Here is a 25,963-nt window from a genome sequence, read left to right as displayed (position 1 = left end):
AATGAAACCACTTATTATGTACACTCAATACATGCCAAAAATTCCAACAATAGAATAACCAATTGGGAAATAACTGGGAAAGGGAAGGAAATAGAGCAACATTTGTCACTTGCCTCGCATGCTGAAGGCCCTGAGTTTGATTTGTAGTATCTTTTAAAATGGTTTTAATAAATGTATCACCAGTATTCCCAAGCACAAACACAATTAGAAAGAAATAAGAACTTTTGTATCCTAGGTTTTGTTACTTCCCTTGGGTGTTACCTTTTCTTCTCTTAGCTAATGACCCCAATTAAACTCTGTGAGAATAAGGAATCTATCCTCTTCTGTAGTCTTCTATAATAGTTCTCCAAATTTATCCCTGTAAAGAACAACAATAGATTCTCAACAAACATCTGCTTGACATGACTCCCCATATGATTTTAATGGTAAAAATAGGCAGACTGTATGAAATGTGAAGTTCTGACTTCTTGAGATGACCCATGCACTGATCTTAACAAAATGGCTCATACAAACTAGCTAACCTCTCTGTAAATCTTCAACAAATAGGAACATTTTAATGGAATAAATGTAGTATCTTTTCTGATCAACAGCCAGTGGTGTTTATTAAACTAGTAAATGCCTATGTGTATATCATCGTTGTTAACACTCTGGGGTAACCTTTGCAGTTAATCTGATTTAAATTTTAAACTGAATTATAATTACCATTTCTATTTACATACAGCAAAACAAATTTCTCATATAGCTATATATCCTAGTTGGAAAAATTTCTTTAACAATAGGCACTAGGCTTTTAAAATGACAAAAATATGATCTTCGTTTTGAACATCAACAGTAAAACAGAATACTATATTTAAATGGTTTTCTTTTTTATTTAAATAGCTTTGATGCACATGAGAATGCTATTCTAAAACTGACCTATTTGAACTATAAAATATGATAGTTTACAGAACTGCCTTGGATTAGGCTATAGTTCTAAAAATTAAGCAAAGCTTCCATATGCAAACATGTTTACCTCCAACTCTTAAGTTATTTGAAAGATCAAGAGCTACAGCAGTTAACAGTTGAATATGATTTTTGAGCTGCCTCACTCTAGTACTGCACAAAGAAAAGAAACACAATAAAGACTCTCCCATTAGCGTTGGTCGCTACAATTTGAAAATAATAAGCTAACTTTCTGAAGTCATAGTAAATTAGTGGAGTCGGAACATTCCCTTTTTACTGAAACTATCAGAAGCAAGAGGCAAAAGATGGCAGCAGTGAGTCGCTCCAAGATCGAACATCACACACATATGATTATTTTATTTTTCAATATTATCTCGTTGTGGGTTTAATAATAGCTCAAGTTACAAATTATTCTGAAGAATGGAAATCATAAATGTTTCAATGAAATGGGTCACAGAGAAAATTAAATCAAAGGAGTCCAGATCATTGTTATTGCTTCGCAAACTAAGTACCCCACATCCATCCTAAGAAAGGCTTGTAGGGACTGTCTATGGGTCAACGTTAAAAAATGTCTAAGAGCCGGGCGCTGGTGGCTCACATCCGTAACCCTAGCTACTCAGCAGGCTGAGACCTGAGGATCACGGTTCAAAGCCAGCCCTGGCAGGAAAGTCCATGAGACTCTTATCTCCAATAAACCACCAGAAGACTGGATGTGGTGCTGTGGCTCAAGTGATAGAGCACTCACCTTGAGCTGAAGAGCTCAGGGACAGTGCCCAGGCCCAGCGTTCAAGCCCCACGACCGACAAAAACCAAAATGTCTAAGTAAATTTACAAAATTACTTCCTTCTCTTGGATCAAGATGAGTATAAAAGAGACATGCACTGTGTAGGGATGGTGTCTAAGCACCTGTCCTCATTTTCATAGCGAGTAACTCTTCTTTCAACTACTTCCTCCTTCCCCGCTCCCCCCCTCTCCTAAGATAAAAGATACAGACAAAAAAAAACCCTAATAAAAAGAACAACTACCCCCAACAACAAACAGAGAACAAAGAGGATCTTTTGCAAGTTTATCGTGGCACAATGGCCATGGTGCTTCTAATTTGTTGCCTACCAAGTGCTCAACATAATTGACCTGTCTTTCTGAGAGCTAAAGCACAAAATATGGTCCAATCTGTGCTGCAAATGGCCTTCATGTCCTTCCTCACAGAATCTAGATATTTAATTATCAAATTAAAGCACGCACAGACCTGCACTGGAGAGCTACTTTGGCAAGTGAGATCAAATATTTGTCGGCATTCTTCCTTAGAGCTGGAGGGATAAGTGTAATTTTGCCTTGTGGTCAATAGTAGTCCATGCTTAACCTACAATTCAGCTCATTTAATTTTATTTATTTATTTATTTTACCTATTTAATCGGCCTAACCCTTTTCTTCTCTATTCTTCTCAACTTATATTTTAACTTACTCCAATGCACAATGGAGAGCAAACCCAGTCAACTTGACTTGGTTGGATCATCTCTAACATGAACTAGAAGCACATTGCCACTGGGCTTCAGAAGTCTCCTTGGGTCAGTTACCCGCTGTCACGCTTTGTCTGTGTTCAGAGAGCAGCTCTGGAGAGGGTGGAGTGGCGAAGGTCTGGGATCGTGAGTGTGGGATGGTAATGAGAAGTATTTGTCCTAGCTCCTGGGCACCCTGCGTCTTATACATAAGGGGTGAGCCCTGTGGAAACACGGGGACAGGGACAGACACGGGCAGGGCAGGGGTCTTCTACTCTACAGTGACTTTCAATAGACTCACTGCACTTGCCCGAGTGCACAGCAAGAAACCAAACACGAGGTCCAGTTCAGTCCATGGTTGTCTAACCAGGAGGGTATGTGAAAAACCCATCTGAACAGGACACCCAAAACAAAACAATGCAGCTGTGTTGGAAGGCCTGTGAGTGTGTGTTTGTGTGAGCGTCTGTGTGTGTCTGTGTGTGTGCATCTGTGTGTCTGTGTGTGCGCGTCTGTGTGTGTGAGAACAAGAGTTTCAATGTAGCTTGGGAAATGGGGGACAGGCACAGGATAAAGTGGCAGAAGTGAGGAGAAGACAAGCAGGAAAGTGGTGACCCAGGAGGAAGAGGAGGAGGAGGACCCTCCCGAGTCTTTCCAGTTCCAGGGCGTACCAGGGGCTTCTCGCAGGAAGGTTTCCTACATTCCAGAAAAGACCTGGGTGTGGGGGACCAAGTCCCGGGGTGAACTACGCGATCACAACACTGGAGGTGAGTCCAGCCAGGGCGGGCTGCGTGGAAAGGGGGCTGGGGGGGGTGGCTTCTTCCCTCCGCCTCCCCACCCTCCAGCACGCACAGCCGGCCTGTCCCCGCACCCCTCACCCACTCACACCCGCTCACGCCCGCACCCCTGCCCCGTGGGCGGCCCGCGATCTGCCCCCACCGGAATGCACGGTCGGCGGCATCTGGCCACGTGAAGAAGGCACCCATGCCGGGAAGCGGCGGTCCTCTTCGGGACGGGGTTCCATCCCGGCCCGGGGCGTCCCAGCCCGAGTCCGGACTGGACGGGGCGGCCGTTCCCGGGGCTGCCGGGCGCTCTCCCGGCGCGCGGCCTCCTCCTCCTCCCCTCCGCCGCCGCCGCCGCCGCCGCTGCTGCCGCGAAAACCAGGAGAAGTGGAGTGCGCGTGGCGAGGCGCCGCGCGCCCGCTCGGCGGCACTGGGCATGCTCCGCACCCCGGGCAGGTTTCGGCGGTGGGGAGGACGCCGCCTCACCAGCCCGGCGCGGGAGCCGGCGGCCGAGGCATAGGTGGAGGCTGAGGCAGCGGCGCGCCGCGGGAGGAGCCTCGCCCTCGGCGGCGGCGGCGGCACAGGTGGCGCGGGGCGCGGGCGGGGCGCGGCTCCGAGGCGCTCGGCGGCACGGGGCGCTCCGGCGGCCCCAGGCTCGCGCCCGGCCGGCGGGGCGGCTGCCACTGAGGCGCCGGGGAGCCCGGGGCGGCCCCGCGGAGCGCGCGCGGAGCCGGGCAGGGGGCGCTGCGCTCGCCGCCGCCGCCGCCGCGCCGCGCCGCGCCGCGACCGCTCGGGGGGCCGCCGGGCCGGGCGCTGCGCACTCGCGTCGGGAGCCGCCGCCTTCGCCGGTCCCGCGGCCCCGCGCTCCGGACAACAAAAGCCCGGGGATGCTGCAGTCGGGCGAGGTCCTGACCTTGCCCTGAAGCCGGGCGGCGGCGCGCACGCCCGTTCCCGGGCCCAGGAGCTGCCGGCGCCGCGGGCGGGCGCATGTTCGCCAGGAAGCCGGCGGGCGCCGCGCCGCTCGGTGAGTGGCCGCGGCCGGGTTGCGGGAGGAGGGGGTGTGTGTGGGGGGGTGGCGGGCGCGTCCTCCCGGCCGCCGGTGGGGGTCGGTCCCCGGCGGCCGAGTGTGTGTGTGGGGAGGGGCCGGGAGGGGGGGACCGCGATCGCCCAGCCCGGCGCGGTGACCGAGCCGCTGCGGGCGCCGCGAGCCCGCCGGCCGGCCCGTGCCCCGGAGGGCGCCGCTGCCCGGGGCGGGGGGTGGGGGGCACGCGTCGCCGGGCCGCTCCCGCCGCCCTGGGGCGCGGGGTGGGGGCGGGGCGGCCCTCCTCCGGTCGCTCGCCCTTATGCTCAATGTCATCACGACGTGTGCGGGGAACCAAACGGAAAGACTTAGTCATAGGCGCCCGGGGCTGGGTCTCGGGGCTCCCCGCGCCCCGCCAGACCCCTCCCCAGATCCCCTGTGGGTCTATATTTAGCCATTTCCGAGGACGCGGTTCGGCCGGATCGCGGGGCTCGGGGGGGGGGGGGGGCTCCGCGCGCTGACAATAGACCCGGGAGGCTCCGGAGAGCGCCGCCCGACAGCGGGCGCGGGGAGCGGAGCGGCGCGTGAGTGCCCGGCCGGGAGGCGCGGGCCGCCGCTGGGCGATTGGTAAATTAATGGCTGCGAGCCGTGCGGCGCGCAGCCCCTCCCCTCCTCCCCGCCCCCTCCCAGCCCGACCCCGCTCTCCCTCCCGAGGGAAGGTGGTTGTCATCCGTGGCTGCTCGGCGGGTTTGAGCCCTGGGAAGGGGCGGGGGGTGGGTGGGAGGGGAAGGGACTCCGAGATTTCGGGGGCGTGTGTGTTTGTGTGTGTGTATGTGAGCTCCCCACGAAGAGCAGTGACTTCCCAGATGCCCAAAGTTGTTGTGTTTCGCAGTCAACGCGGGGTGATGAGTGTGTGTGTGCGTGTGTGTGTGTGTGCATGCGCGCACCCGCGCCCGTGTGTGTGTGTGTGTTGGGGAGGCGGGGGTGGAGGGGAGACAGGCTGTGGTTGCTTGCTAGGTGTTGGCGTTTCCTTCCTGGAAACGGTCTGAAAGGTAGCGTGCCGATCCCAGGCTTTCGGGGTTGGCTCAGAAAAGCATCGCCCTATCCGCCAAAAATATCAGGACTTTGGCGTCGGACGGGCAGTATTTCCCAGGCTGGGCAGGATTTTCCTCTGGCCTGAGTTGGTGGCAAGGCTGGGCTGCAAGGCTGCAGGAGTTCCCTCCGCGTGTTCAGCTTCTTCACCCCAGGGGAGCTTCAGGTGACCCGGCCTGTGCACATCCCCACCCAACCGAGATCGTGGCCAGGCTCCCAACTTCCCACGGACGGAGCGTTTCCCGGGGCTCAGGCTGAAGTCCAGAGATCCACCCGTGCCTGAGGGGAGGGGTTCTCTGCACGGGAAGTGTGGCACCTGGGGCTTGCATCCTCACACACCCAGCAGACGCCCCCGGCTTCCCTCGGGTGGCGGACTTTCCTTAGCATGTCTCTGCCCCACGCAGATCCCAGTGTCCTGTTGCTATGGGAAGAAAAAGAAAAAGTTCAGTGGTCGCCTCACTGGTGTGTGGGTTGACTGTCCCAGGCCTCCAACGAAGATGATGACAGTCAGTTACATGTGAAAATCTGGGAGGTGCTCATTCTAAAGAGAAGTCAGCTTTGCAGAAGGACTACAAGAGTCAGGGGGCTCACGTTATACCAGGACTGATTCGTTGGGCCAATAATGCTTTATTATTATTATTTTATTAATTTTTAAACCTTAGATTCAGAGAACTTACCCAGAGCATGTTGCATGTGCTGTGGATCTTACCACATTTCTTTCAGAAAGAAGCATTCGATGAAATAGATAGCAATTTCTCCTTCCTTGCCTTCCTTTCTCCTTCGGAGTCTAGTGTATTCTTAAAGGAAACCAGTGGACCTTGCTCTCTTGCCTGTGTTTGATTTCAGTGAGTTGCCGACAGGCGTGAGAAAATCTGCACGCATCATATATATGGCTTTTATGTTATCTTCCGGATGGAAAGTGATCGTACCTGATTAAATGGCAATTGTCATAACTGCATGAGGTTGTTGCTCTAATAAAATTGGCATAGTCTTGTGGAAAGGAGTTATTTAATTTGGTGTGTGTTTGTGTAGTTGTATAATCCAGCCATTGCAGATGTCACTAATGTTCTCATTGTTGGTAATAAAAGTCATGCACTGTCAAATGACAGTATTTCTCTCCACTTCACATCTTCCAGAATAGAAGCCAATTCTTTTTCGTGAAATGGTTTGTTAGAGAGGGGAAAAAATGAAATTGAATGATTTTATGGGAAAATACAATTTATAGTTTTGTTAAATAATTTCTAAGGGTAATGTTTTCATAATGCACTGTAAAATTAAAAATTAGTTTACATATTTCTCAAGTACAATATCATTTTTGACACATAGTGTCAAAGACACGTAGTGTCTTTCCTGGAAATGTTATAGAGTCTACTTCTTCCTGTTGTGTTTTTAGTAAACCTCTCTTTTATATGTCATGTACTTAGGTGGAACTGTTGAAAAGTTTTAGAATAATTTCATAAGGTGGCCCCACTGAACTTATATTTGGAATAATTTATAGTGACTCATTTTCATAAGATCAGATATACTTGGGTATTTATCAATACCTAGTTACAACAAACCAGTTTTTAAATTTAAATTTTATTTCTTTTTTATTATTATTTTCTTTAAGCAGTTGCATAAAGGAGTTGCCACTTAGCTAAGCAGATTACTAATATAATATATCTTGATCAACATTCTCACATTCTTGACTAAAATCAAAGCATTGCATTTTTAACTTCCTGAAGTAACTTCTTTTGTTGTTTTTCCTTGTGTACATTATTTTCTTTAGAGGGGCACTGTGCTCTTCCTAACACAGGTTTCATTTTTTTCTGAATAAAAATGGTGTTTATTTAAAACATCAGTAAATCATAAATTCTACTGAGAAGCTATGTGACATTTGGGCAAGGTTTACAAGGCCTTTACATTTTAGGTCGCAAGTGGCTCATGCCTGTAATCCTAGCTACCCAGGAGGCTGGGATCTAAGGATTGGTGGTTCGAAGCCAGCCTCAGGCAAGAAAGTCTTTGATACTTACCTCCAATTAAATAGCAAAGAAGCCAGATGTGGAGTTGTAGCCAAAGTGGAAGACTGCCAGCCTTGAGCAAAGTGGCTAAAGGACCATGCCAAGGCCTTGAGTTCAAGCCTCAGTATCAGCACATACACCACGGTTTTCATTTTTAAAAAGGTACTACATCCTTGGGAGTGTTGAACTTCTAAAACTCAGATGGTTGACACAACCAAGCACAAATTGTCAGTTTTTTTTTAATTTTATTTATTGTAAAGGTGATGGTCAGGGGACTTATTTACATATATAAAGTAATGAGTACAGTTAAAGTTGAATGTTCTGATTGTAGTGTTGTTATTGTAGATACAGTGGGTTTCTATTAGGTTTAGTAAGACCTGGGTTTTCAAACAGAATACTTCTGTTGGCTTCTCAGATGGTTTCCATCATCTTTGTGTTTCCAAGATCACAGTACTTGGATAGCTGTGTGATGGGTTATGTTGCTGTATGTGAAAAGTTAATCTGGATAGAAGAGTTCATGATACTTGTTGCTAGCTCCAAGTTTATCTGATTGTATGCCAAAGCAACAGCTTTTTATGATACTATAAAATATGAAACATGTCATAGATAAATAGTTTCCATCCATTGTCTGCCAACCCAGCCTCCTGATTAATAAACTGCCTGGTTGGATTTAATGAATCCAATTATATTCACAAACAGTACCTCCAACACAAGAAACTTGCAGGAAGATTTTATCATACTGTGACTCTAGTCCATTAAATGTTAAGACTCCTAACAAAAAATAATGTAGTTACAACCTTTTCAGTTGTTTATCCGTGGATCACATAGCAGTTAGTTTTAATTTCAAGCTTCATGTGCTGGTTAATTGATTTGTAGGAAACGTCTTAGTCATATTAGGTTATTGAAGTAATACTTTGTATCAATTATTTTTTTGACAAATTGGAAATAATGGCTAAGTAAGAGAAACAGTGCTTCAAAGAAGCTGCCCAAGACAAATACTCACCTTTGTTCCTTAGCATAGTATCTATAAAATGTTATGCTTATAACCGTATACTATAGTACCTGTATATATGACCATTTATATGATCCTCAGACATTGAATTGGTTTCTGCATCAGCAAAATTGGTACAGTATGACAGAATGTCTCCAGCTATTGGTTTGAAGATAAAATAAGAAAGTAAAGGGAAAAGTGTCACGCTAACTGTAAACACTTACGTAAGTTGAAAACATCCTTATTAAGAAAGGTAACTGTTCTTACGTGTTATTAAATAAGTTAACACTCTAACAGAGGTATAGTCTCTTCCTATTATATTGTTTTATTATGTGGATTTGCATCTAGAATGCCATTTTTTCAATTTTGAGACAGACATAGTAATATTTTATATATTAAAATATATTAAGTAAATTATACCCTAGCACCATTATTTAAAAAAGCTTTCCCTTAATAGTCAGAAATTGTAAAACTTTTCTTTCCTTTTCTTTTTTCTTGAGTGGGGGCAGTCGTGGGACTTGAACTCTGGGCTTGGGTGATGTCCCTCAGCTCTTAAGCTCAAGGCCAGCACTCTACCACTTGAGCCACAGTGCCACTTCTGGTTTTCTGGTGGTAAATTGGAGATAAGAGGCACATGCACTTTCCTGCCTGGGCTGGCTTTGAACCTCAACCCTCAGGTGTCAGCCTCCTGAGTAGCTAGGATTACAGGCGTGAGCCACCAGCGCCCAGCAAAAGTTTTAGTTTTCATTAGGGTTATATTTTCACTTGATTATGAGCCAGTTTTCTACAAAAGTTAATGTTGTGCAGAGTATGATAGACTGTTCAGTAAGCATCATTGTTTTAGGCCAGTAATAAACATCTGTCCAGTTTTGAAGCCTAGAGCATGCATCACAACCCAATATCAATGTGGCAGGGATAAAAAGAAAACGTAGGCAACAAAAGCCATTGTATAAGGAGGAGACACACCCACACCCCGGTTACAGTCAAGTATGTGCACTAGTCTCTCTGTTTTTGGAAATCCGTGGTTTCTGTCACTTGTCTCTTCACCTCCTGAGATCTGCAGGGAAGATACTGAAGTGCCCACTCCTCTAGGTTTGAAGATGTGGCATCACCAGACCAAGAGGAATTTGAAGTGGAACAACACCACTTTCAGAATAATCATGCATTGGTATTCCTTAGAATTTGTTGCAGGATCTGACCTGTGTGACAGGACTAATTTATCTTTAGTCAGAAAACATTTTGACAATCACTTGGTTATTTATAATCAAATTTATGTTTTGTTGTGGGAACTGCCAATTATGGTGTCAGAGTAAAAATAGATGTTATCACAGAATATATTTCTGTTACTTTGGGGAATGAAGTAAACAGGTGAGACAGTTATGTTTTGTGAATATATAGAAATGCCAAAATGCCATCTTCTCTGCAAATTTTGAATGATATAAACAAGGTATCTACTAAAATGGTTAGTTAATGGGACAGTTAACTCTGTCATTGAAATTAGCAAATACATTTTACTGCTTAGTTAAGGATTGGAATTTTCTTATTAGTAAATCCTGTTCAATAGATTTGGTTATTACTTCAATTGAAAAGATACACATTAGTTAAAATGCCTTTTCTACTATTTCATATAATCCATTCTTTGGGTTTAAGAACCTTTTCATAGTCTTATAATGCTTATTACAACTTCTTGTTTAAATATGAAACCACAGAAATCATACAAATGTATATATTTACTTAAAAGTCATGGGATGAGCGGAAATGTGAATTTTTAATGGTTTTAAAGAACCAAGGAAGTATCCATTCCACTGCTCCTGCCTTCAGGTTTTGAGCAGTTTTCCAATGTGGGATTGCCAACTGGAAGGTAGCCCAGGTCCTTGGCCTTCCTTCTCTAGTCCCTCTCCAAAAGAATGGAGAGCTGCCTCTGAGCTGGTAGAGACCAGAGAGAGCCTTTGTTCTCTGTAGAGCAGGAGATCTCCAGAGATAGCATGAAGAAACAAGACAAGTTGCTCCTTTATTCTTCAGAGGCAGAGAAAGTGAAGGATTGGAGTGAGGCCAGGAGTGTTCCTTTAATTAAGCTCCTTCATCTGGAAGGAACTATCAGAAGTAAGGAAGAAGTGTTCCCCATTGGCATGGCTTATAAAGAATTCTTGTTGATAGAATTCTGGCTATGGTAGCTTTCACAGAACTTTCCTTAGTGGTTATGTCCTTTAAATATTTCATGCTATTTTGACACTATCTCAGGAATTATCAAGAGAGTATCTAATGCCCTGGCTGATTTATAGTCGGGGTGATCCACGAAATCCAACCGATTTATATGTATAGCTGACTTTAAAATAACTTGCCCTAGTGTCTTTTTCCTACTCCCCAGTAGTTTCTAACTGCCAATAATTGCACGACCTTGTAAATATTGAGAATTGAGTATGAAAAGTTGGTATTAATATCTGACTTCCCAAACCACATGTAGATATAATATTATATATAGTATATGTAACATTATATATTATGTATAATATATATAAATCTTGATTTCCCAAACTGTGTGTGTGTGTGTGTGTGTGTGTGTGTGTGTGTGTGTATGTGTGTATATGTATCCAGTCTAGTTGTTACCTGTGGCCTGATCTGAACCTCAGTATAGGTAATTATGGTTCGGCTGATGTTAGTGCTTCAGTATTAATAGAAGTAGTCATGGCCATAGTTCAGGAGGAAGAAAAAAATTGCATTTCCAAATACTCACTATGCTCTGCCTCTTGAGCATGACTACGCAATGTAAAAATGTCTGCTTCTTCTGATAAATTTTACTCCTTTTTATGAAATATTTTACTTAGTCTTGCAGATAGTAGAGTAACACAGCAGTCATCACCTTCCACAACTTTCCAGGAAAAACAACCTCTTTGGCAGCAAACCAAGCTGTCCAAATATAAAAGAGTCACACTTCAGTCTTCCATTTTTTAATACAATACTTTCTTGAGCAGAGCATGATTCTTGAATCATGTGGAGAATGGGTAAGGATGAAGAGGATTTACCCTCAAGGTTAAATGGGGTTAAAGGTTAAAATGTTTTAGAGACAATAGAGATCATGCCACCTATCCCTACACCCCGGGGGTAGTACAGGAAGGCTGGGGCTGGTAAGGTTTTATTCAGGCTGTTCATGCAGGTTGAGTTGGTTTATGCATGAGTAATATTCTACAATCTACAGTATATGCATTGTTGTGTTATGTCACTTCTAATTAAGGAATATATAGGAATGAATTGTATTTTCAACAATATATGTAATTTACTAAAGAGTCATGATTCCTAAGGCTAAAAAGAAAACAAAAGCAAAAATCTATACAGAATATGATACCCAGAACCTCTATCCACTAACTCACACAAACCCAAGAACTCAATGTTCATGGCAGTGTTTTGAGTATTTTATTTTTAGGTAGTATTTTCCCACTAAATATAGCATGGTTTATTATATATCACATTAGTAAACAGAAAAAAATCTTGTGTTAAATTGTTTTTTAAAATAATTTCTTTTATTGTAAAGGTGATATACAGAGGGGTTACAGTTACATTAGTAAGGTGGTGAGTACATTTCTCATCAAACAGTGTTACCCCTCCCTCATTTTTGAAAAAAAAATAGTGTTATTTGGTTATATTAATTGGTTGAATGCATGACTTTAGGTTAGCTGAAGAAATAAATATATATCACACATATTCAGTCATGCTATGAGTTTGTCCATTTTAAATTTGAATATTGAGTAAGATTACTGGAGATATCTTCTTACAAATTCTAAAGCACATTAGTGCAACATTTTTCTCCTTTTCAATTATTTTTTTCAAAATAATGATTGTTCATTAAAACACTGGAAATATAAAAATAATACAATCTTTTGTAAATTCCTCCCCAGTGAATGACCCTAATTTTAGCAGAAGTACCTATCTCATAAGTGTGTGTGTGTGTGTGTGTGTGTGTGTGTGTGTGTGTGTGTGTGTGTGTGTGTGTGTGTGTGTGTGTGTGTGTGTGTGTTTGTATACCAGGGTTTGAACTCAGGGTCTCACAATATCACTTAGCTTTTCCACTCAAGACTGGTATTCTACCACCTAAGCTATATATCTTTACTTCTGGTAATTATTTTGCTGGTTAATTGGAGATGAATCTCATCTCCAGACTAGCTTTGAACCATGATCCTCAGATCTGTTTCCTAAGTAGTTAGCATTGCAGGAGTGAGCCACTGGCACTCAGCTAGTGTACATTTTTTCCACTTAGAAGATTGTTCATATTTTATTTTGTTACCTTTTAACATGTAAGGCAAGTCAACTTTCATTTTAAGTGTCTGTCTCCAATTTACATAACAGTGTTTACTTAGCTCTATTTTTGGAGATTGATGGCGTTTTCATTTTTTGGCAGTGCATGTGATGCTGTGATTGCAGTTCTGATAGCTAAATACTTTTCAGCCAGGCATTTACATGTACTTCTTAAAACTGGGTATTTTCGGGGTTGCTAATAATGCCATCCAGGTGTCTTCCAAAAACGTTTTATAATTCACATTTCTGTCAGCATGGAATAAATGAGGCAAATTTCCCAGGATTTTGACAACACTGGGTATTGCAATTATATTTTCGGTATGTTTTTTTTAATTGTAAAAATGCTGTACAGAGAGGTTACAGTTACATGAGCAAGGTAATGAGTACATTTCCTATTGAGCATTGTTGCCTCCTCCTTTGTTTTCCCCCTACCATCCCTTCCCTCCCCACCTCTACAACTACCCCTCTACCCTCTCTGCTCCCCCCCACCGATGTTGTAAAGTTCATTTTGCAATTATATTTTTTAAAAGCTTTCAGTTAGGGAAAAATTGCAGTTGGTGATGTAGTTTACTGCTTTTGGAATATTTCTCAGGGTAAACCTGTCATTGATCTGTTCACTAGTACTTCTATTGTGAACTGTATTTCTTATTTGCCTTATTTTCCACTTTTAAATGGATATATGTTGTTTGTCCATAGTAATTACATCACTGTCATACCTTCACAGTATAGGCCTTTTTTGTGAAGTATGGTTTTAATTCTTGAAATCAACTCTATTTTTTCTATAAGGATTCGTCATTTAAGGAAATATTTGCTTGTGCAGTGACTTAGGGTTCCTTAAGTAGATATAGCTAATAGAGCAGAGAGTTAAGAGAGCAGCTTAAAGTTAGACTACAGTTGACTGACTTCATAATTTGACTTAGCAATTTTTAAGTAAGAAAGCATGTTACTAAGGTGACATTGTTGATTCAGGAGAAATAATATTTCATGGTTCTTCCAGTTGTATTAAAAGGGCCAATTGAGAGACTATATACTTAAATCACACAGCAGAGTACTCAGTGGTTTTAGAGAGAGTGAGCAAGTGGGCATTTTGTGGCTCATGCCTGTAGTCCCAATGACTCAAGAGACTGATATCTGAGGATTGTGGTTCAAAGCCAGCCTGGAAAGGAAAGTGTGAGTGACTCTTATCTTCAGTTAACCAGTAAAAAGCTGAAAGTGGAACTGTGGCTCAAGTGGTAGAACACCAGCCTTGAACAGAGAAGCTAAGGGAGAGCCCCTAGACCCTGAGGTGAATTCCTCGTACTGACACTACACAAACAAACAAACAAACAAACATGATTCCTTCTAGTTCTGGCTTTTGCTTTTCTCACATGAGGCACAGTTAGGCAACTGCACAGGGACCTCAGAGACCTCTGTGGGAAAGGTGAGGTGTTTGCCGCAGTCTGGGGTGGCAGGCGCACATGGTTTTGGTCCGCTACTGGTACTTCGCTATGTGCTTGTCAGTGGTGTGGGAAGAGAAAGGTAGACAACCAATCTGAGGACAGTTGTACTCTTCCACAGTCTCTCTTGTTCCCAGGGACGGGCACCTCACCTCTTGCTCTTCTCACCTAAGGCTCTGCTTTCTGCAGCCTCACCCACGCTGGCAATCTGCTCATTAAAACCATTGATCTTCACGTCTTAGGATAGCAGTAGACACATAGGAAACACTCATTTAATCACTCATCTATACATACAGTTGAGTGACTTATAAATGAAAGCTCTTTTGCTGGCTTTGTGTTCTTTTTGGGTACTGGACCCTGTGAAGCAAGGTTAGGGTTAGGGTTAGAACCTGAGCTCTGAGACCCAAAACGGGCTGGCCTTTGCTTTTTCTTGCATCTGTGTTTAACACATCATTTGCTCATTCAGAACAGCATAGTGCTTTTTTTTTTTTTTTTCTTCAATATCATTCAACAGAAAGCACAATCATAGACAACATTCAAGGATAAAATACAACCATGGGAACTCTTGATGTACTTCACAAAGGCTAAGATTTTTTTTCAGTTGGTATGAGGTGGAATTAAAAAAAAGTTTTCTCCCTGTGTAACACACAGCGTTGTGTGCGTACTTCCCTAATGGTTGTGAGGGCAGTGTCACACCCTACATCACTGGGCATTGCTTAAAGGAAGAACTTTCCCTGTACTCAATGATGGAAGTAATTCTTGTTCTTTCTTGTGTCACTTCAAGCATTGTTAGACTAAATGGGTTTGAGAAAATTTCTTGCATACCGTTCTCCTTGTGCAGATAATTGCAGTGGAGAGAAGAGGGTAGAGTGGAGCCTATTGCACCTCAAGAGTGAAATCTGCCAAGCTGTCTCTAGAAAATTATTTTCTGTCCTGGTGGGCTGCAGAGTCTGGCGCCTGGGAGGCTTTATCAGAACAGTTTTAGAAGTGCGAGCCACGATTGGCTTCCATATTTAAGCATATTTCCTTAAATACTTTGAATAAAAAATGCAGACAATTCTTATCTTTCCAACTGTAGTCTGCCAGGAGAAAAAAAATCAAGTGTAAATTTAATTTAAAAATTTAATTTGGTCCATATTGTCCTAACTTCTGAAGAAAGTAAAGAAGGGAACTTTTAAGTTTCTGATTAAATATGCTGTTGAATCAGTGGCAAGGTTTTTAGGTTTTAGAGAAGATATAATAATCACGGTTTTGCTTGTTGTTTGCTTTTCTTTGCCTTTGTAATAGCTGGAGGAAGCTGACACTCAGGTGACATCTATTCTGTTCATTTTTATGGACACTTCAGACTGATCGAGGGATTTGGTTTGACAATACTTGGTTTAAAAAAGTGTAGGAATTTAAAAAAAGTAGAAAGGGGCAGGAAACTTAAACTACTTTTGGGAACAAAGGTTTTATTTTTTTAAATATATAATGAGATGCTCAATGGTTTGTTAATTCATTGAATAATCTGAACAGAATATATATTTTGAAAAAGCAAAAGTCAAAAAGAATAGCAAACGAGGTGCTCTACCTGTGTTCCTTGGGAGCCAGATAATGTCTCCTCTGAGATGTCCTTCCTTCCTTCCTTCCTTCCTTCCTTCCTTCCTTCCTTCCTTCCTTCCTTCCCCCTTCCTTCCTTCCCCCTCTCCCTCCCTCCCCCCTCCTTGCCCTCCCTCCCTCCCTTCTTTCCTTCCTTCCTTCCTTCCCCCTTCCTTCCTTCCCTCTCTCCCTCCCTCCCCCCTCCTTGCCCTCCCTTCCTCCCCCTCCTTTCCTCTCTACTCACTTCTTTTCTTTTTGCCTTTCTCTCTTTCATTAACTTTTTAAAATTATTTTTAAGTAATTGTACAAAGGAGTTTCAATTCAACGTGTCAGTTTGTGAGCAGAAAGCATCTTGATTAGTGTCACTCCTTTCATCATTCTCCCCCATCTCTCCTAACCCCACCCACCCCTTTGGTTTACCCTTCCTTCCAGTTAAGGGGTAGTACTACTCTCTTTCTCAAACTCAAGTGATGCTACATACAGCCTCTTATTTCCCATCTGCTCTCTAACATCCTTCTGTTTCTTATATGCAAGTTCTCTTATAATGCATTAATCACCATCAGGACTCCTGATCCTTCAGTATTAAATAGAAATACTTTATGCTTTTTCAGTATAGTAGATGAGTGTATGTGGCTTCTTTGTGGCCTGAAAAACTGCTTTTACAACAGCTCAATTATACCTGCAGAATAACAGGTGGCGGTGAGCTTATAAGCGGGCGCCGAGGTAACAGAGCCAAAGAATGTGCTGTCTTGAGTTGAAGGTGTGGGAGGAGACCTCAGCAAAGTTATTCCTTTGGGTTTGGGAGCGTATTAGTCTTTATGCATGCTTTCTCCTATTATCTCAAGAATTCTCAAAACAATATGATTGGTTTGGGGACCAATAGGTTTTGGGATGTTCACTTTCTCTCAGAATTCTCTCAGGTGATATTCACCTGACTGCAAATGGCATGTTGCTCCTTCTGGACCAGGACTTAGTGGGTCCATGAATTTTTCAGCTCTGATCTAAAGAAGTGCTGTCTACACAGGCCTCTTTTCCCTGTTGTGTTTCTTTGCCTGTATCTTTTCCTCTTCCTTTTTGGATGTGGTGGAAAATGTTTATTTCTTGTGTTCTATAGTTTCTTAATATTCAATGCACATATCACCACAGCTTTTATCTCCTGGCTGTTCACATCAGGCACTGGAGGAGTGAATTCAGGTTTTCTGTTGGATAGTTTTCATGGAAGTAGGGCATTGTCCGCTCCCTACTTATTGCTGATGTATCTTGGAGGATAGACAGTACGGATAATTTGCCAAAGTGAGAGTTGCCTCTGAAGGGCATCAGGGCGGGCTGGTCAGCCTGAGGTGCCTGTGCGTCTCCCCATTTCACGAGGATACCGTTAGCTTCTGGAAAGCTGTGCTGCCACCGTGTCCAGAAATGAAGCTGCACATACATATAGGATAGTCTAAATTTCAGGTGCTACACGGTGTGGTAATGGTTGTTGTACAGAACATTGTAATGGCAGAAGAACTTGAGAAGGTCTACATGTTCACCTGGGGAAGATGACGGAACATTGTGACCACAGATGGATAGTAGCATTGAGGGGATAATTGAGCACCATATTAAATGGCACAGCTATACTAAAATCTAGTGATAAGCACACACCACATTTCTGAACATTACAGAAGGTAAAGGAAACATATCAAAGCATTCATGTTGGGATAGTCCAACCTGGCTTTGAGACTTCATTAAATCAAAACACTGTGACTTAGCTCAAGCTGTCTTAACAAAATCCCGTGGGATGGGTGGCTTAGATGACAGGCATTTCTTTCGCACAGTTCTGGCAAAATCTTCACCTCATATTGTCAGCAGATTTCTTTCCTTGGAGGAGCCCTCTCATTTTCCCTAGCTCCTAGACTGCTGCCTTCTGGCTTCTTCACATGGCCTTTTCTGATTTCTCACTGTCTTTTGTCTTCTAAGGTCATGGATTCCATGCTAAGGGTCCCACCATCATGTCCTCGTCCAATCCTAATTATTATCACTGAAAGGATTCAATTTATACATATCCTACTACCAAAAGTTAGGGTTCCATCAGCAAAATTTCTGCTATGGGGAACTGCAGTCTGTAATGGAGATTGGAACCCCCAGGAAGCCAACCTCTGTGACACATTTTGAGCATTTGGACTGAGTGAGAATTTCCAATGGATAATCGGAGTCATTCTTCGGATGATTTAAGATGATCCTTGAGTTTACTTTAAGTATTTCACTTTGATTTATAAAATATCGAAGGTGACACTGAACAATGTGCTCCCGAGAGCACGTATTCCCTTTCGCGGCATGATTATTATTTTTGCTTCAGATGTGCATGGATGCTTCTCATCATGGCGGGGCCTCCCAGCTTCTGTTGCCTTTACTCCTGAAGTGCTCAGGTTGGCTGCCTCATCTCTCACCTGGATTTCCACTTCAGGTTACAGATGGGAGGTTGCCTGCCTTTATTCTCTCTCCCTGGAACTCAATCCCAGGGCTGACAGAGGTCTTCTCAGGACCTTACATCTCACCCTTGCGTCTGACCCTAATGACAAGCAGAAAAAATCCACCCCTTGTCTGTTTCATCTCCTGTCCCCGCTCTGTCTCCCTGGTTGAGTAGGCTGAAGCTACTTTGATTGTCCTTTTGTCTCATCTGCCCTTCTCATCAGTGACCTGTTTAGTCCCTGTATACACGTGTGAACTACGAGTCATCTCATCTGCCAGTTTTCATGTGTCTTTTCTCTGACACAACCTCCTTGAAAGCTGGTCATTAAGGTGACTTGAAAATGGACCGGGTATCGATAATAGTACAATGTGAGCATGCATGCATGTGTGGCTCCTAGGGGCATGTTTTATGGAGGATATATTTTGAATAAATAATTATAATTGAATCATAACCCAGGTACATGATGAAATGAGAAGACCATGTATAAGACAAGATAATTTATCACTGAATGGATATGATAGATCAGTATAATGGTTCATTAGCAAGAGTTTCTGGAATTTCCCTGTGCACACCTTCCAATGCTTTGCCTGTTGTCAGCTGGCATGTATTCCTGACCTAGTCATTAATTGTAGGTCATCTCTCAAAGCCAGATTACCTCACAGTAAATAGAATATAAATATGGCAGCTATTTTGCTGCAGGGTAATATCAGACATACTTTCAGATGCAAGACTTAGAACTGTATCAGGTTTATGTTTTCATGGGATGATATCTCCCATCTCAGGAAAAGTAGTGGATCATGAGCCCAAGGGAAATCTTGAGTTAGAGAAATTTCAGGCTCTCTTTTCAAGACATTATCTTGAGAAAGTAGAGATGAGTAATAGAAATCTTGGCAGTGATTAGCCTATAATCACCAGAGTAGATTCATTTTCTTAAAAGTGAACATACATTTCTTGTTGTATTTAAATTGAAGTTACCATCTATAATTTGTAATATTGTCAACTGTAAGTTAAGCAAATTATTTTAAACTGCTATAAAATCATCCAAGTGGTAATTTTTATGTTGGCTGCCATATGGATAGATGGGAAGAAGACTGATGGATGGGGTGACATTGTTCAAAATGCCTTGTACTCATTAATTGACACAGTAAGTTGAAACCAGTGTGTACAACTACTTTAAAGATAATAAAACAATGAAAACCAATGGAAATGAAAAAAGAAACATGATTTTTAAAAAGTGTTTTACAAAATGCAAGGAATGAACGCCAGCTAGGCTTGGTGGTACTAGCTTGCTGTCTTACTCCGGAGAAAAAGGAAAAGGATTTGTAAGTTTGAGGCCAGCCTAAGGAAAGTTAGGATAACCCTATCTGAGACACAAACTTAAAGCAAAAGAACTGGGGATGTGATTCAGTTTGTTCTTCCTTAAAGTTCCTGTGTTCAATTCCAAGTACTGAAGTGGGTTTGGGATATTGAGCTTTCCTTAACTGCAACATAATAAAATGTTAGGACCTAATTATGTGACTTAAAGAGTAGAATTGTAGTAATTTCACGTTTACTTTTATTTCATCTCATAAATGGAATGTCTGGCTCAGAGTTAGTATTAATATAAGGTGAACTATTTGCTTTTGTAAAATTCAGTATCTCTTTTCTTTTGGAGGCTAGTATTACAGACTCCCATCTTTATTTAAATTAGCTTTGGCTTTAGTGATTTTTTTTTTTGCAGTATAAAACCTGCACTCTGAGAATGCTTTGTTATTAAGTGGGGTGCTGGGTGCGGAAGAGTCCTCCTGTCTTAGTAGTGTCTTTAAGGTGGTTTTCCTCCGTGTTTATATTGTGCTATCCACTCAAACAATAATTTAGCTTATTTTCTCTTGGAGTGGTATATTGGCCCCCAAATTGTGCATTTTAGCATTTGAATGCATCTGTGAAACATTTCTTAAAACTACTGACTGAATTCTGTCTTTGATGCTTGGGGGTTTGTAATTCAGTATAGGCTACTGGTAGTTGTGCCCAGAGGCTGGTGACACCCTATCTGCTGCCTTATTGTTTTCACCTGTCACCTGTCAGTCTTACAGAAGGAGGAGAAAGGGTCCCTCCCATGATTGCTTTCTAAATGAAGTCTGTGCTTTGAAGAGTTTTCTCTTTGAGTGTCATTCTGGGAATTTGAAAAATCCATACCTGGAAAATACCTGATTGGCAGCCATCTTGGATCTACACAAATGACAATCTTTTCCTTCCTTTTCTCCTTTTCCTTTTCCCACTTCTTTTAAACTAGAGTTTGAGCTCAGGGCCTTACAATTGCTGGGCAAGTATTCTGCCCCTTAAGCTATACCACCAGCCCAGGATTCGTTGTCATTTTTCTTCATTGGGAAACTGATTAATACTTGAAAATTTACATTTAAGCTCCACTGAAATTCCCCATTTAATGACTTAACAAATAGAGATTAGAATTCTCTTGTGTTTTTAGATACTAAGGTACAAGGGCCATGGGTAAAACCATGTAATGGATTAAGGCTGACCTTGCTAGAAAGAATGAAGTCTTTGAGCAAGTTAAATAAACAATGGTCATTATACAATACCTCATATGTTGTTATTAATATTATTATGTGTTAACTTGGAAGAGCTTGAAGACATAACCTGTCAAAATTCCCTGGGCTTCTAATACAAATGACCTTGCTGTCATGATTAAAACAAATCGTTTAAATAGGGATACAGGTGGACCCATTGCAACAATGAGATGTACAAGTCATTATGTCGAAAAACGAACTTTACATCTTTGGCTGGGGGCAGGGGAAGGGGGGAGTGGGGTGGGAGGGAGGGTGGGTTGTAGATGGGAAGGGATGGGAAGGGGAAACAAAGGAGGAGGAGGCAACAATGCTTGATAAGAAATGTACTTGGTGGGCTGGGAAGGTGGCTCAGTGGTAGAGTGCTTGCCTTGCATACCTGAGGCCCTCGGTTCAATTCCTCAGCACCACATAAGCAAAAAGGAAAAAGCCGGAAGTGGCACTGTGGCTCAAGTGGTTGAGTGCTAGCCTTGAGCTGAAGAGCTGAGGGACAGCGCCCAGGCCCAGAGTTCAGGCCCCACGACTGGACCCTCCCCCCCCCCAAAAAAAAAAGAAATATACTCGTTACCTTGCCCACGTAATTGTAACCCCTCTGTACAGTATGTTCACAATAAAAAAATAAAAAATAAATTTAAAATACTTTAATGAGGATATTGTATAATAGGATAAACTCAGCTGCTTTAGCAAGCAACCCCTTACCAATTACTAGAGAGCAAAAGTTAGGTAAAGTTTTTAAAAAAAGGATAAGAGGAAAAAAGTAAGTGAAGAATAAAAGTTGGCACCTATTCATCATGGGTTGTCACGAGGTGGGAATGGAGTCTTGGATAGTGCTTTTCAGCCTGAGACGTGAGATGCAAAGCAGGCCCCTCCATGCAGCTGGCACAGTCTTCCATGACGGCTGAGGTGGGACAAGGAAGAGGAGAGCTGAACCCTGAGCTACTCAGTCATACGGCATCACGCAGAGCCTGCTCTGTAGCCATGGCCAGTTTGAGAGGGATAGGGATGTGTGCTTTCCTCCTCCTGCCCAGACTTCATTGTGTTTTCCTTTTGTCTTGTTTGTTAGTTTATTTGTCTTTGGCAGGGTAAGGGGGGGGGCGACAGAAAGGTGAAACAAAAGTTGAACAAATACAGTAGGGGTGCTCACTAGGCACTATGTGGAAAATGTATTGTATGTCTTGTGGGTAGGGACGGGAGGGTAAAACTGGAGAGAGTGAGGGAAGGGGAGACATGGTTCCAAAAGAAATGTACTCATTATCTGACTCATGTAACTGTAACCCCTCTGTCTAGCACCTCTACAAAAACCACAAAGTACATTTTTTTAAAAAGAAAGAGAAGGAAAAACCTGTGAGGTTTGGCAAGTTGGGTAGCTTAGATATTCCTTAACTTTAGGAATTTCTCTTTGTTGAGCCTATTGTTTTTTACTGATAAAGCAAATCTTGTTTCAGTTACTTGTACATGAACTACAATCTTACTTTTTTGTGTATAAATGTAAGAAAAAAAATCATGTCAGCACTTCATTAGGAGCAGACTAGTGTGCAAATGATGGTGAGAGCCAGCGTGGTGGTAATGTGCTCAGACCAGCTGGTGGCACACTCCAAATCCATCTTGCTGTTTTTCAAGAATTGCTCTTCCCAGGAAATAAGAGAACACAGACCATCCTTTTCATATCTTTGCATGTGATCGTATATGCACAGTATGCATGAAGATACACAGGTAGATAAGCATGTCTTTATGTATGAAGATGTATGTATACATATACATGTGTTTGTTCTAGAGTTCTTATGCTTACACACACAGAATTCTCACACATACACAGGTTTGCATGCATACATGCACACACATCACACACATCAGATACAAATAGGTAATTGGGCTACACTTGAAATCCTGGTTTTTCTTTCATTTTAGTACATTGAATCATATCTGGAGATGCTTGCCAATTTTGAATGTCTCTCATTTCCCTCTCACTTTGCCTTCCCTGACACCCTGCTGCCCTGTAAACCCCCCCCCCCCAACACCCCCAACACCCTGGCCCTTCCCACAGGCCTGGGGAGTGGCGGTGCTGCAGTCATGTTCCCCTGCTCCACTTGGTAGCTGCCTCTCCCTTCTTCTTCCAGGCCAGCGCCGTCGCCATGGCAACCCCAGGCTGCTCTGCAGGCAGCTCTGCCATGTGGGGTGACTGGAGCTGGCAGAGGCAATCAAAGAGCGAGGAGGCCTTGAAGAGCCCTGGAAAAACGGGTCCAGTGTCATTGCAGAGACAGAAATGAAAAATGTTATTAATTTGGGATATCCAGGCTGGTGGTAGGCCTCCCAGGAGGCCCCGGTCTCTCCTGTGCACCTTGCTATGGTGATGGTACTTCTGTGCCCCTGTGCTTCCTGTGGTCCCTCGAGGCTTGGCTCTGTTGGTGTCTGAGGAGATGTGGGCTGGGCAGATTGGCAGCGGGGCAAGCACAAGTTTCTGCATTGAGCGACTGCCCAGGTGCATGAAGCAGCAAGGACTCTTAGGAAATACTAAACAGAAAAGGTATAGTTACTGCCTTTCAAGGTCACTGAATCTTAAGCTACACACATCGGCTCTTGGTTCTATAAATAATGAGTGGTCACTTTCCAGTCCCACTGGCTTTGAAGGTTTTCTGATTCACTTGTGCACAGTTTGAGATCTGGGGTGCAGAACACAGCCAAACATTTGTTCATCCTGTGTTGTCTAAGATTGCTCCTTCCTGTGGATACAATGTAACGGAAGCAAAAATGACCTTTGTTTCTAAGGCTCCTCTGAACCTTGCCTTACCTGCCTGATCTTTTCTCTTGGGATCTCAACCCAGAGACAAGCTAGCAAACTTATACAAGAAATAACACATGGAAGTGAGGAGAGGGAGAGGAAGAGGGAGAGGGAGAGGCAGAGGCAGAGGCAGAGGGAGAGAAAGAGAGAGAGAGAGAGAGAGAGAGAGAGAGAGAGAGAGAGAGAGAGAGAGAGAGAGAGAGAGAGAGAGAGAGAGAGAGAGAGAGCGAGGGAGGGAGAGAGGGAGAGAGAGGGAGAGGAAGAGGGAGAGGGAGAGGGAGAGGGAGAGGAAGAGGGAGGGAGAGAAAGAATAGACAGAGGAAATTCTGTAGGAACCAGGACCAAGGAGAAAGTACAATGTATAATGAGTTTTGTTAAGCATATAACCCCTATAAACTTTCTATACATATTAGATAATACATAGTTCTTATGTTTTTAAGTATAAAATGGAAAACAATTCAGAAACCATGTAATTGCATTGTATGTATGTCTCTGATTTTGTGTGTGTGTGTGTGTGTGTGTGTGTGTGTGTGTGTGTGTGTGTAATTGTTATATAAGAACTCTACATTGCACTTTTAAAAGAAGCTGGGGCTTTATGGTAGAGTACTTGCCAAGCATGCATGAAGCCTTGGGTTTGAGTCCTTGGTACCACATAGACAAAAGAAAAACACAAAAGAAATAAAATTACAAAGATAATTGTCTTTTGCATTTATCATAGGAGTTATTTACTTAGTTATGTCATAAGGAAAGTCTGAAAATTTTCCATGATACTCTTTGATGCATAAACATTAAATTTATTAGTTGAATTTATATATAATATGGAATTTGATATTCTAACTTAAAATTGAATATTTCTTATTCTTATACCTTTTCCAAAGTGAAGTAAAGGATTAGTCCTTAAATTTCAAAATCTGGTATTTATGACTTTGTCTTAAAGATAATTGGCATACTCAACCACCATCTTCTTCTGATAATTTTGATGATGACCAGGAATTAACAATGATCATTATTGAAATTGAGAAATTTTCTCCCTAAATTGCTGTTCTCAGGCTATAGTCTGGATAATAACATGGAATAAAAGCTTCCCAATTGCTGATAACTTAACCATCATCTCCAAGTACCTCCAAATACTGTAACACCAATAGTTTAAAAATGATTTATTTGTAAAAATATGATGCTTCCTTAAGGAATTAAATATATTTCTTTCAGCCCAATTTAGAATGCTAATTAAAAAAATACTGAGACTCTATAACTCAATTTCCATTGAGCAACAAATAGCAGAACTCAAAGAATACAGCTCATGTATACATAGACAAATCTTTATACTGTCTAATGCATGTATTGGAAAAGAGGGATGACTGATGAGCCACATGATTTTCCAAAGAAATGGGAAAGAAAGATTGGAGAAAGATGAGAAATAGTGGATGATCACCAGCTGTTAGAAATTGTATACCGCGGTTGCCTCTAAGAATGCAGGTATGATTTACTAATTGAGTATTGTGTCAGCCACAAACCATTGCAGGCTTTCCAACAATTTAACGTGGGAGACTACGTGCAGTCAAGAGTAAATCTGACAGTTTAGAAGAGGACAGAGAAATCCCAAGGGGACTGTTCTCAGGAAGCCATTACCCCTTCAGCCTAGAGCAGGGATTCTCAACCAGACTTGCATTAGTACTCCCGCCACCCTTAGCCCCATCTCAGTGCCCAGGAGACGTTTTTGATGATGGGGAATGGGCAGTGTTTGTTTATAGTTTTCAGTTTACAGAGGCCAGGGATGTGGCTAAACCTCCTACAGGGCATAGCACAGCAAAGATGTTAGTAGTGCTAAGATGAAGAAGGGGAGGATGCAGTCAGAAACTCAGCTGATCCTATAAAATGACGAAACGCGAGGGGAGGGATGGGTGAGAATGTAAACTGCTTTGTTGAATAGCAACTCCTTTGTGCAACTATGTAAAGAGAATTTTTTTTTTAAAGATGGAGAAACCAGGGCCTAGAAAGGTAAGAGAAGGCAGTAGCACCTAACCTTGGGCCTTGCTTACCAGAGAGAGAGGCCTGTCCAATAGGACGTTGACTCATGGTGGGAAAGGAGCAGTTGTGAGGGGAGGCTGAAGGAGAGAGAAAGGAAGGGGAGGTAATGCTCAGGTTCCTTCCTTCTGCCCTAGCCAGTGCCTCCCGGGAGGTAAACTCAATTAGAACCCCACTGATACACTTGCACAGAAATCTGCCTTCAGGCCAGCTCCATCATGCTAGACAAGCAGGGGAAAGCCAGCAACAAATGTTGTAATACATTGTATTAACTTGAAGGAGAAACAGCAACGATCATCTCATTGTCTGAAAAGTGATAAATTCTAATACAAATCATAATAACTCTTCATGAGCTATACAAATATTCTTAACTCAAATAATACTTAAATCATAAGCGCTTAATACCATTTCAGTCATAAAAAGAGAGAGAGAAAGAGAGAGAAATAAAACAACAAACCCCTCAGCTTTCTTAGCCTCAGCCATTCAGCCATCATGCTGAAGACTTAAATAGTATGGGATTGAAA

General features: G+C 42.8%; 1 protein-coding gene across 5 annotated transcripts in view; it reads left to right on the top strand.

The window, feature by feature from the left end:
• Positions 1 to 3,137: 3,137 nt before the first annotated feature.
• Ctnnd2 (catenin delta 2) overlaps positions 3,138 to 25,963 on the top strand; it is a 795,501-nt gene continuing 772,675 nt past the window's right edge. For 2 of the 5 annotated variants that reach the window (XM_070042192.1, XM_070042190.1), the window contains exon 1: positions 4,078 to 4,241. In XM_070042192.1, the coding sequence (XP_069898293.1) occupies positions 4,205 to 4,241 (37 nt within the window). In that variant the 5' untranslated portion in view covers positions 4,078 to 4,204. Of the gene's footprint in view, positions 3,203 to 4,077; positions 4,242 to 25,963 lie in introns of those variants that run through there. The other 3 variants (XM_070042191.1, XM_070042193.1, XM_070042194.1) reach the window with 3 other exon arrangements.

The sequence above is a fragment of the Dipodomys merriami genome, unplaced genomic scaffold (genome assembly GCF_024711535.1).
Source record: "Dipodomys merriami isolate MVZ:Mamm:240054 unplaced genomic scaffold, mDipMer1.0.p SCAF_32, whole genome shotgun sequence".
Classification (NCBI taxonomy): domain Eukaryota; kingdom Metazoa; phylum Chordata; class Mammalia; order Rodentia; family Heteromyidae; genus Dipodomys; species Dipodomys merriami.
This window is presented reverse-complemented; position numbering and strand designations above follow the sequence as displayed.